This window comes from Muscardinus avellanarius, assembly GCF_963383645.1.
Source record: "Muscardinus avellanarius genome assembly, chromosome: 11".
Lineage (NCBI taxonomy): Eukaryota > Metazoa > Chordata > Mammalia > Rodentia > Gliridae > Muscardinus > Muscardinus avellanarius.
Genome location: NC_137797.1, coordinates 16,474,278 through 16,486,591, shown reverse-complemented (window position 1 = coordinate 16,486,591; position 12,314 = coordinate 16,474,278). Strand labels below are relative to the sequence as shown.

The following is a 12,314-nucleotide window of genomic DNA, read 5'->3' as shown; positions in this document are numbered from 1 at the left end:
TAGGCTATCAAGATATATGATTAAGAAATATTTAGTTGACTGCTGGGATAATAACCTTAGTTTTATCCTAGCAAGATAATATATCATAAAGAAACTTTCAGACCAATCTTGACTTGTTTTAGTCTTTACTTAGTCATATGAATTTAAAAACATATATGCTTAGGGCTGGGCGTGGTGGTGCAGGTTTGTATTCCCATCATTTGGGAGGCTGAGACGGGAGGATCGTGGTTCCCGGACAGCCTCAGCTACCTGGTTCCCGGACAGCCTCAGCTACCTAGTGAACCCTCTGAAACTTAGTGAGACCTTGTTTCAAAATAAAGAATAAAAAATAGGGCTGGGGGTATAGCTCAGAGATAGAATGCCCCTGGGTTCCATCTCAAGTACTGCAAAAAAAACCACACACACACACACACACACACACACACACACACACACACACACATTTATTTCTTAGGTTCCCTTTCTATTTATAAGTAATTCAAGTATATATTTTGTATTCTCCTCTGGTCTTCATCAGAGTTCTAAATATAACAACATCCGAGTCATCAGAATCTTATCTTTTACGATTTCAGAGTGGTTGTGTCATATGTATATAGAAAAGTGATCCTTTCTTCCCGCTAACCCCTATCTTCCAGCTCTCTTTTAATTGGTAATTTTCATAAGTTGAAGCCCCCACAGTTAACAACATTAGGAAAACTAATACTGTGTCTGCCTTTCTTCAGTTAGTGTTTCAGGTAAGATTTATATTGTCCACTGGTATAATATAAAATATTTCTTAAACACTAGGATTTGACATAGGAGAGAGACAAGATGAAGTGGATTTGTGGTTGGTGTTTAAAAATGTTGTCTAGCCAGGCATGGTGGTGCACGCTTGTAATCCCTGTACTTGGGAGGCTGAGACAGGAGGATCACACAGGTTCGAAGCCAGCCTCAGCTGCTTAGTGAGGTTCTCAGCAACTTGGTGAGACCCTGTTTCCAAATAAAACATAAAATAGGTCTGGGAGTATAGCCCGGAGGTAGAAAGCCCCTGGGTTCCATCCCCAGTACCACCACCAGAAAAAAAAAAATGTTGTCTAAATAAAATTAAGTATTAATTTAGCATGTGATAAGTGGTAGTTTCACCTTAAAATGTTTTTTTTTTTTTAAAGGAGATCATGAATCAGGCAGATAAAAATCAACAAGAAATCCCATCATACCTTAGTGATGAACCACCAGAAGGTAAGCATTCATTTATAACACTTAAGAATGAAAATAATATCTTTGTGAATTAAAGAACTATAGTGCCAGGCGTGGTGGCACATGCCTATAATCCCAGTACTTAGGAAGTTGAGACAGAAGGATCACAGGTTGGAGGCCAGCCTCAGCAACTTAGTGAGACTATGTTTCAAAATTAAAAATTAAAAAGGACTGGGGGTCTAGCTTGGACTTGGAATGCTCTGGGTACAATCCCCAAACCTCCCCCCCCCCAATGTAGCCTATTTACCTGGTCAGTAAATAGGTTCCAATAATCTAAGGTAAATATGTTTAGCTTCTAATAGAGGAAGCACAGATACAGGTGAATGAAGACACATTTAATTTTTTTTGTCTAAGGTCCATTTTCATATCATACTTTTAAGACCACAAGTAAGAATGCCCTTTCACTGGAAAGGATAGGATGGACTATATTTTTGATACATACAAAAAGATCAGCCTATTTTAAGAGGCATTTGAGATTTATTGTTATTATTATGACATCATGAATTATTTTAGACTTACTTTCATTTCCAACAGCCTTGGAAAGACTACCTGCCTTCCTGAATGTTCTGACTTCATACAGAAAATGACTAAGGCAAGCTGAGTGTAGTGGCGCACACTGTAATCCCAGTAATTGCGAGGCTGAGTCAGGAGAATCACAGGTTCAAGGACAGTCTCAGGTTCTTAGTTAACCCTCAGCAACTTAGTGAGACCCTGTTTCAAAATAAAGAAATAAAAATAGGGCTGGGAGTGTAGCTCAGAGGGACAGTGGTCCTGGGTTCAATCTCTAGTACTGCAAAGAAGAAAAAAAAGAGAAAGAAAAAAAAAAAAAAAGAAAATGACTAAGGCATTTATTATGGTCTTGATATAGTCTGTTATTTTTTTTTTAAGTTAAAGAAGTTTATTAGAAAGATAGAAATACAGAAAATAGAAATACAGCCCCATGCCAAAATGGCTGGGGGGGGGTGACTCGAAATGAATACACCCGATATAGTCTGTTATTAAACTTAATACAAATAATGATTTCATGTAGACTTGCATGTTGATTACTAGGATTGGTAGTTCTAACTCTAGGAAATTTTATTTTCTTTCCAGTTCTATTATCCACTGTCTAAAACTTACTTTATATTGTTAGGCAAAAATAAAATTGCTAGGAAAATAATATAACAAAAATTTCACACTTAAGCCTAAAAGAGGACAAAGGAACTAGCTGATTAGGTTTAATTTTATTTGTTTGATGAAAGGATAGACTGGGAAATTATTAGCTCAGCTCTTTATTTTTATGTATATATGTATTTACTTATTTTTGTGGTGCTGGGGATTGATCTCAGGGTTACTCCACCTCCGACTAACACCCTAGCCCTATTTTATTTTTTATTTGGAATCAGGGTCTTGTTAAGTTGCTTAGAGCCTCTCTCAATTGCTGAGGCTGGTCTAGAATCTGTGATCATCCTGTCTCAGCTTCCCAAGTACTAGGATTACAGCCTTGCAGCATCATGCCTGGCTGCTTTATTTTTCTGCTTTAAGACCCCAAAATTACAAAATTTTGAAAAGAAAACTTAAGTCTCAATGTAAAACCTAACAAAAACTTTATAGAAAGATGTCAGGAAAGGGATAAAAGGCATCCAAGAGTATAATGTCAGGAAGATGACAGAGCCTCAGGAATGTATTGATATGCCAGTCACTTAATGGGCAAATAGCAAAGCTGATAATTTATGTGGCAGCACTTAAGAATAAATTATAATTAAAGAGGTAGCTATTAACATTTATCCTATTTGATTAGAAAAAATTACTTTTTGTCATTAAATGCATGTGTACCAAGTTTGGCAAAGCAAGATAATTTTGCTAATGAGAAATTTTGCATGAGACATCTAAATTATTCTTAAATCAGGAGTTTGCCTCTTTCCCTAATGTTTTTTACCTTAATTATGAAAGTTACCAATTATGTAATCCTATCCATCATAATTTTATAATGAACATATTCACATGCTAATCAGTATCTTAAGTCTTCTATTTCAGGTATTTAAAATTTGAATTAATTATGCTTACTGTTTAGGTTTGTGTGTGGTTTTGGAGACTGAAGCAGCACCTTGCACATACTAGGCAAGTGCTCTACCTCTACCAGCTTCACTACTCAGTTTTTTTTCTTGGTACTGGGAATTGAAGCCAGAGGTAATCTACTTCCAAGCTACACCTCAGCCGGATTTTCTTTCTTATTTGGAAATAGTGTCTTACTAGGTTACTGAGAGCCTTGCTAAATTGCTGAGGCTGGCTACAAACCTGTGATTCTCCTGTCTCAGCCTCCCAAGTACTGGGATTACAAGCGTGCACCACCATGCTTAGCTAACTGCTTAATTTTAATAAATACATTTGTTTGATTTTTTTTAAAATTTAGCCATTGCTATATCCACACCTATACATTGTTTTTAGTCAGTGAGACTTTTCTACTTATGATAGAACTGACAAAACATTTCAAGGTAAATTTGTGCCTTTTACATTAGAAAAGCTCAATTTTCAGGATACTATTTTTTCATTAAATATTGTTGGTTTTCCTACAACATCTTCTCTGAGAAGGATCTAGATTTGTTAGTCTCAGTTGGAACTGTGTATACAAAAGTTTGCCTTTATGTGAGTGTACTCACTCAATTAGTGAAGTCTGAATTGTATAGTTATCAAAATTTTTCCATGAGGTTTAGGAAAACGCCAGATTATATATTGTTGCCTAAGTGATTATGTTACATGGGCGAAAAGGCCTGTGTTCATTTGAAGCTGGTACATTTAAACTCTCATGAAAACTTCCTGCTAGTCATTATATAAGTTTGGAGTTACATGCTCATTTTTATGGCTCTCTTTAAAAAAAACAAATTCCCAACCAACCAAAGAAAACTATCCTGTGACTAAGATAAAGCTAATTTTTTCATATTAGTAGTACTTTTTCTAAGGGTATCTCAAGTTTTTTTTTAAACTAGATGTTTAAAGCACATTCTTCCATCACTGAGGAAGTGTTCTTAGTATTTAATTGTAGTATAGTTTATCTGAATAAACGATTTTAGGTTAGTAACATTACTTAAATGATTAGTTTAAAATCTGTTTAGGAAAGTAGGAAATATGCATTTGAGGGAGAATGTGGGCCACCTCAAAAGTGAGAGGCGCCTCATTAGCTCTTTGAAAATAACACTAAGGGACACAGCAGAAACCTAAATATATCAATCAGTGGTTCTAAGACTTTTTGAACATTTTTACACTCTCGAATTTGAGACCTCAAGTAGAGCGCAGTGGCACATGCCTGTAATTTCAGTACTTGGGAGGCTGAGACAGGAGGATTGCAGGTTCAAGGCCAGCCTCAGCTACTTAAGGGAAACTATTTCCAAATAAATAGAGCCAGGGGTGTAGTTCAGACATAGATATAACCCTGGTAAGCCTCAGAGGGCTTGCTTTTACCATATTAGCAATAAAGATTGAGAAGTCTGCACAAGAGATCCATCACATATTAACACGATTGACATGCTTTTATGAAAAATAACTTTTCCAATGCAAATTATTCATGAGCTGTGTGATAGTGCTTGTACATGTTTGCAAATCTCTTAAAAATGTTTTGAGTTAATGGAAGAGAGCTGTGTTCTTGCAGCTGCTTCTGCATTTAGTCTGTTGTGGTATCGTGCATCATCTAGCTTCTGGAAAACTCTGATATAGACTTGAGGGAATGAAAATAAAAAGATAATGATATCTTATTACTATTATTTTCTTTTATTTTTTAATTTTTGCGGTACTGTGGATGGAACCACATTACCTTCAAGTTATAAGCCCAGCCCTATTTTTTTAGTCCTTTTATTATTTTATTTTATTTTTTTGGGCTAAACTCCCAGACCTATTTTATATTTTATTCAGAAACAGGGTCTCTTAAGCCAGCTGAGGCTGGCTTCGTACCTACGTGATCCTCAGGTCTCAGCCTTCCAAGCACGGGGATTACAAGCCTGTGCCACCATGCCCAGCTTAGTCCTTTTATTTTTGAAACAGGGTCTCACTGAGTTGCAAAGTGCCTTGCTAGGTAGCTAAGGCTGTCCGTAAACCACGATCCTCTAGTCTCTGCCTCCCAAATGCTGGGATTACAAGCGTGTGCCACCACACCTGGCCTCTTATTATTATTAAAGTAGTTTTTACCTTGTAGGAACCCCCCTGAAATGGTCTGAGGGTCCTGAGCCATGACTTAAGAACCATTGTTTTCTATAAAGATTGTTTCAGTAATGAATGATTGAATCTTATCAAGGAAGTTGAAGATTGTATTATCTTTCATCCTTTTAGGATATTAAAAAGTCATTAAGTAACAAAACTATAAGTCAAAGAAATCAAAGAACTTTTAAAATAGATCTTTCAGAATAGGTTTCTAGTTCATAAAAGTTGTCTAGTGTCTAAGGCATTTCTTTTCACAGGTGCTAAGACTTAGCATTGGACCAAGATATTATAAAAACATTGTGTAGAACTGTTCCCTTGAGGCAGGAGCTCCTCGGTGTCTTTCCTTCAGTGTAGTTAGCGCTATCAAGGAAGGCTACTTAATGATTTTGTATTGCGCTTTGAGACCTAACTGTCTTATATTTTCTCTCATTAGGGTCAATGAAAGATCATCCACAGCAGCAACCAGGCATGCTGTCCCGTGTGACTGGGGGTATCTTCAGTGTTACTAAGGGAGCTGTTGGTGCCACCATTGGTGGTGTGGCTTGGATTGGTGGAAAGAGCCTGGAGGTGACCAAAACAGCTGTTACAACCGTGCCTTCCATGGGAATCGGGCTGGTGAAAGGGGGCGTGTCTGCTGTGGCTGGAGGTGTGACAGCCGTTGGATCTGCTGTTGTAAACAAAGTGCCCTTAACAGGGAAGAAGAAAGACAAATCTGACTAAGATACATGGAGATATACTTGCTCTCCACAGCATTATGATGCCAGTGGCATTGAGTTCTAAATTATGAACTACAACCGAGTCATCTGTTTCAGACATTTATCTTCTAAACTGCTGTGTTCAAAGTATTGATGACTGGCTTTCATCCTAAAAGAAGAGACCAATACTAGCACAGTATATGAAGTTTGATCATACTTAAGTTCCAGCTTTTTATCTGGTAAAAGGTTACACTTACTCAATTGTAACTGAAGATATGGTATGTTTGAATATTTACTATAAGTCTTTCAGTTTAACTAAAATGTGAAAGTTGAATTTAGTAGATGACCTTTACAGTTCCATATGTATAATGTGCCAGGTAACTCATATGCCCCTTGCAAAGGGAACCTTGAACTACATAAATTGTACCTTTGATGTGCCTAATAGTTTCAGATGTCTTAGTTTTTTAAAATCATAGTGATTTAGGCCAAGAGGCATTCTTTTCTTTTTTAAGCTGGCAAAAGTAGTAAGAATTTGGGAAGTTTAAAAAAAAGATAAATGGTTTTATGATACTGTCAATCATCTTTTGTTAGATATGCATTGTATTCATTTAATCATTGATGCCTTACAAAAGAAAACATCTTTTTCTAATACCTTGAATATGTGCAGTTCATAGAATTATCTATGGATTCTTTTAAAAGTTGTGAAATTAGTTTTTTCTGAATAATCTCAGGAGTAGTAGAGTCAAGGTATTTCTTGCTGTCAGTGGATAAGGTAGTGCTTGTTGTTACCTGTTCTGTTAGTAGTTAAGGTTAAAATATGCTTCAACCTGGGTTCATGCTTCATCATAATGTGCCTCACAGTGCCTAAGGAACATTTCTTAGCTGGTGAGAAGCTTTGTTAGAAGAGTTCCATAGTAAGGGGAATAAATTAATCTTGAGTTCTTAAAAGTTACCTAAAATATTCAGAAAAATATAAAAAGTCCTTCACACCTCTTCTGTCTTTAGGGTGTCTTAAGTTAGTTGAACTCCTTTTAAAAAATACAATAAATGTTTCCACAAATATGTAAGGACTGACTTTTAAATGGAATAAAATGGGCTCCATAGATTAGTTCTGAATGTAGGCTTTAAAAATAAGTTATCTTACAGTCCTTTAAAGCAGCTCTGTGCACCATTTTTCAAGCCAATTTCAGAGAGGGAACTGAACTTTTGATTATGTATGTGGTATGTCATATCTTATTAACATGTGTCATGTCATTCACTCAAAGAACATTTTGTTTCATAAAAATATAACAGTGGTATACACACACACACACACACACACACACACACACACACACACACGGCATTCCTTATAATTAAGGGTTATAATCCAAGCATGAAAAATCTTGTGTTTTTATACTTAAGTCTGGAAGTTTGTATTTATTCTGTTTATCCTCCTGGAGAGGAATAAAGGGGTGACATCCTGCAGTAAGTAAGTTTAAACAGTGTCCCTGAAAATTTGAACCGATCACTCTAATTACTAAGGCTTAAATGTTTATGAACTACTACAAATATTACATTAATAATGTGGATCAACAGTAGATAAGAATCTAACTTTTAAAAGCTTTCATAAATACTAGTAGGGATTTGAGCAAATTTACAAATAATCTGAATCTTTCTGCTTGCACATAACTGAAAAATCATTAAGGAGTTCAGTTCATGATTATTTCATGCAATATGAGTTTAGACATATTAGCGGGTATATTTGGCAAAATGTGTTAATTAGCAGAGGAATTTTTTTTAAAACTTGAAAATAGACAAATGCTAAATAATCTAAATAATGATATTAGAGGACTTTTTTCCTGCTGTTTAGAAGCAACTGCTTCATTGCTAGTCTTATTTCTAACTTATCTTCTTTAGTTATAGACTGTGCTGTGATTTGTACTTGAATTTCTTCTTAGTATAGACTTTAGTTTAATGTATACTTGCATATTTATTTTCTACTTTGCTTGTCTTTAAATAGCTTGAGGAAAATGGTTATGAAAAGCCACCTCGTACATTTATTTCATCAAGATTGCTCCAAATTCTAAACTGTAACTTTGCTCAGAGGGGCTTTTGCAATGATAGCAGAAAACTCTACAAATATACAGTTAATTTGTAGAGTTCTGTTGAATTAACTTGCCCTTTGCTATGTATGGCCATATCCTGGAGTCTTTCCCAGTTTATTTTCCTAGACTTGCAATTTGACCTGTTAAACAGGACTAGTTCACTACACTTGTTATACATCTGGAGGCTTCTACTATTCAGCTTATATTTTGAGTGGGTGTTTAGCACAATGAGGATAAGTTTGTGTGACCCACTTGAATGATTGATCTAATAATGTTGACATGAATCCTGTACTTAGGAAATGTTAGATGAAAATAATTGATAACTGCATAATTTTTTGTATTAAAGGGATGGGAAGAGAACACATGAATCTGTTAATAAAGCACTATGATCTGCGAAAGATGAAATGTTTCATAAAGATACAGAAATAAAGGAAATTTTAAAACAGGATAATCTTAAAACTTTGACTTACATAGCAATTCAGAAAGTGCTACAGCCAGTTTAAAATTTTTGTGTTGATAATGTATAAACAGGACATCCTGGGATATGTATTTTGATGCCAACACAAGAGTGAAATATAAATATATTTTGAAAACTCTAATAAAGATTAAGAGTGCACATTTCTAGGTTTTTACCTGAACTTGCCAAATCTCTGCAGGATGGGGCCCAGAATTGCATTTGAACTATTTGTGAAAGTTACTGTGCACATTAAAGTTTGAAACTGATGAAGAGGTTATAAAGTAAGGCGCCCTTCTCTTTATTCTAAGTAGCTATACAGCCAATTTAGAGCTTTCTGTGGACAGAAAGGACTGGGAGGCCAGGAGAGTAGAGAACGGAGGCTTCCTCAGCATTGGCTCCTCTGCCAGATGCTGCCCCGCGTCAATTTAATCATGAGGCTCTTATGAGGGGAATATCTTCATTCCTTTTTTCTTTTTTTTTGGTAGTTCTGGGGATGGAACCCAGGGGCTTTTCTACCTCAAGGCTACACCCTAGACCTATTTTTTTATATTTTATTTGGAAATGGTCTCACTAAGTTGCTGAGAGCCTCACTCAGTAGCTGAGGCTGGCTTCGAACCTGTCCGATCCTTCTGTCTCAGCCTCCCAAGCACAGGGATTACAAGCCTGTGCCACAACGTCTGGCTTCATTCTCTTTTTACAAATACAGAACAGACTAGCATCAGTTTAAGTTTAATTTCTTTTTATCATTTTTGAACTAGTGTTAGGTCACAACCTCTCCAGCATATGTCCAGAAACAAAAATGAACCTCGTCTTTCCTTCTGGTGCTGACACTCAATGTGGCCCATGTGAGGCTCACTTGAAACTCACTGGAGGAGCTCCTGGTGGTCAGATTTACTTTGGCAACAAAATCCACTTTACTGCAGAAATGACTTCAAAATGTAATTATACATAATTTCTCTGAAAAAAATTAATTTTTCTATTAGAGCCTTTTTTTTTTTTTGCCAGTCTGGGGATGGAGCCCAGGGCCATTCAGTCTCTGAGCTACACCCCCTGCCCTATTTTTTATTCTTTTAAATTTGAAACAGGGTCTCACTGACTTGCAAAGGGCCTCACTAGGTAGCTGAGGTTGTCTGCAAACCATGTCCCTCCAGTCTCAGCCTCCCGAATGCTGGGATTACAAGCAGCGTGTGCCACCACACCTGGCTGAACCTTTTCTCTTAGAGGAAATAAAATGTGACTTTAGTGTTTCATGTGAAGATACCTTTCCCTGCTATTATTGATTTTGAATTTTTAAAATTCTATTTCAGCTGGGCATGGTAGTGCATGCTTATAATCCCAGCGCTTGGGAGGCTGAGACAGGAGGATTGCACGGGTTTGAAGCCAGACTCAGCTGAGTGAGGCTCTCAGCAACTTAGTGAGACCCTGTTTCCAAATAAGTATAAAATAGGTCTGGGAGTATAGCCCGGAGGTAGAAAGCCCCTGGGTTCCACCCCCAGTACCACACACACAAATAAATAAAAATAAATAAAATTCATTTCAACTGGGCATGGTGGTGCACACTTACAATCCCAGTATTTGGGAGGCTGAGACAGGAGGATCACAAGTTTGAGAACAGCCTCAGCAAGTAGTAAGACTCTCATTAACCTAGCAAGACTGTTTCTAAGTAAGAAAATCAGGGTGAGGGTGTAACTCGAAAGTAGAATGCTCCTGGGTTCAATCTCCAGTACCACAAAAAGAATGTAAGAATGAGGAAAAGACAAAGTATCAAAACTATTTCAGAAGCTTGGGGGCCAAAAACAATGGAATAGGATTTGGCCCAAGTGAAAACAAAGTCCGTATACTGCATGCATGACTATGAATGTACATCTCTTTTTTATCTCCTAAGTCAGTATTTTCAAATTAGAATAAGCTACAAATAAATGTATTCTGTAACTGTTTCTAGTTCTCCATGCCTGGACCGAGGGCCTAACTTTTAGCTCCTGGACCGATTAGTCTCTTTTTAAATTAATGGCCACAAGGCACACAGGGCCACTCAACTTTTTGTCAAATTTCCTTCGATATCCTTTTCTGTTTCACTTTACCACTCGGCAGCACGGCTGCTTCCCGTCTACTCTTGCTGATCCTGCTGCTCATCACACTTCCTCCCTCTGGTCCATGTCCTCTGGAGAAAGGCACCAGACGGCAACGCCCTGCCTCATCCCACCCGCTCCCGAACTCCAGACCAGGACCAGAACCTGCTCTTCTCCACAGTCGACTCGCCTTCCCTTCCTCGAGGACATTAAATTAGTTTTTCCATTTCTATCTATCTCCTGGGTTGAGCCATCAGCATATAAACATGTTCTTAGAACAAAAATTTCTCAATCTCAGGCTGGGCATGGCAGCACACACTTGTAATCCTAGTACTTCTTTTTTCTTTTTTTTTAATTTGGATTTGGGAATTGAATCTGGAACATTCTAACTCTGAGTTATACCCCCAACCCTTTTTATTTTGAAATAAGTTCTTGGTAAGTTGCTGAGGCTTTTTTATTTTGAAGTAAGGTCTTGCTAAATTGCTTGTAGCCCTCCTGTTTCAACTTCCCAAGTACAGGATTAGAGTTGTGCCCACCACACCCAGGTGTAATATCAGTACTTGGGAGGCTGAAATAGGAGGGTTGCAGCTTTGAGGCCAGCCTCAGAAATTTAGGCCCTTGGCAACTTATGAAGCACTGTTTCAAAATAAAAAATTAAATAGGGCTTGGATGTAGCATGCCCCTGGGTTTAATCTCTAGTACCACTAAACAAAATAAACAAAAATTCTCAATTTTAAAACTTTCATTTAAAAATTTTTCTTCACAGGAAAATTTCTTAAAAAATTTACAGTTCATTTCCCTTTTGCCAAACTCACTACTTCTCTGGATCTTAGCTGATCTTCCAGGGGCATCAGTACTATGGGCTATGGCCTCTTTTCTTCCTCTGATCAACTTTTCCAGATTTAGCCAGCCATCCTATCCCCAATCTACACTCTTCCTAGGCAATCTCATGTAGAGCCATGGCTGTAGACACTGGAGCTGTGCAACTGATCCCCAAAGGTGGACTTCTAGTTCTGACTTCACAACTGCAGACTTAGCTATTTGCCTGTTTTAGGTCCAGGCTAGAATGTTTTGTAGGCTCTTAAAATCAACACCTAATTACCAAGACGACTAAACAACACATAATGTATTAAAAACCTAGATACAGCAGGGTGTGGTGGCTCACACTTGTAATCCCAGCATTTGGGAGGCTGAGACAGGAGGATTGTGCAGGTTCGAAGCCAGCCTCAGCTACTTAGGCCCTTTGAAACACTTCAGTGAGACCCTGTTTCAAAATAAGAAAAAACAGGGCTGGCGTGTCACTTGGAGGTACAATGCCCCTGGGTTCCATCTCCAGTACCACAAAATAAAATAAAAACTGAGATACTTCTGCAAACGAGAGCATTACTGATACTTTATGTCAGGACAACTCTCCAAGGGTTCCCACCGCTCATCCTGCTCCTACTCATGATGCGCACTGGATGGACTCGTCAGTGATGCTCATGTGATCTCATCTTGTGCTACCCTCCCCATGGCACCATCCTGCTTCAAACTTACTGGCTGCGCTCTCTGTTTCTCCCCTATTTTGTGATGCTAGGGATTGAACCCAGGGCCTCTGCAT

At 37.6% G+C, this 12,314-nt stretch overlaps 1 protein-coding gene across 1 annotated transcript; it reads left to right on the top strand.

The window, feature by feature from the left end:
- Nucleotides 1-1,154: 1,154 nt before the first annotated feature.
- On the top strand, nt 1,155-6,126 carry TMEM263 (transmembrane protein 263; the record flags this gene model as incomplete). The annotated part of the gene is made up of 2 exons (XM_080705063.1): nt 1,155-1,218; nt 5,840-6,126. The coding sequence occupies 2 exons, from the start codon at nt 1,155-1,157 to the stop codon at nt 6,124-6,126; spliced, it is 351 nt and encodes a 116-aa protein (XP_080561189.1).
- Between the last annotated feature and the right edge of the window lie 6,188 nt (nt 6,127-12,314).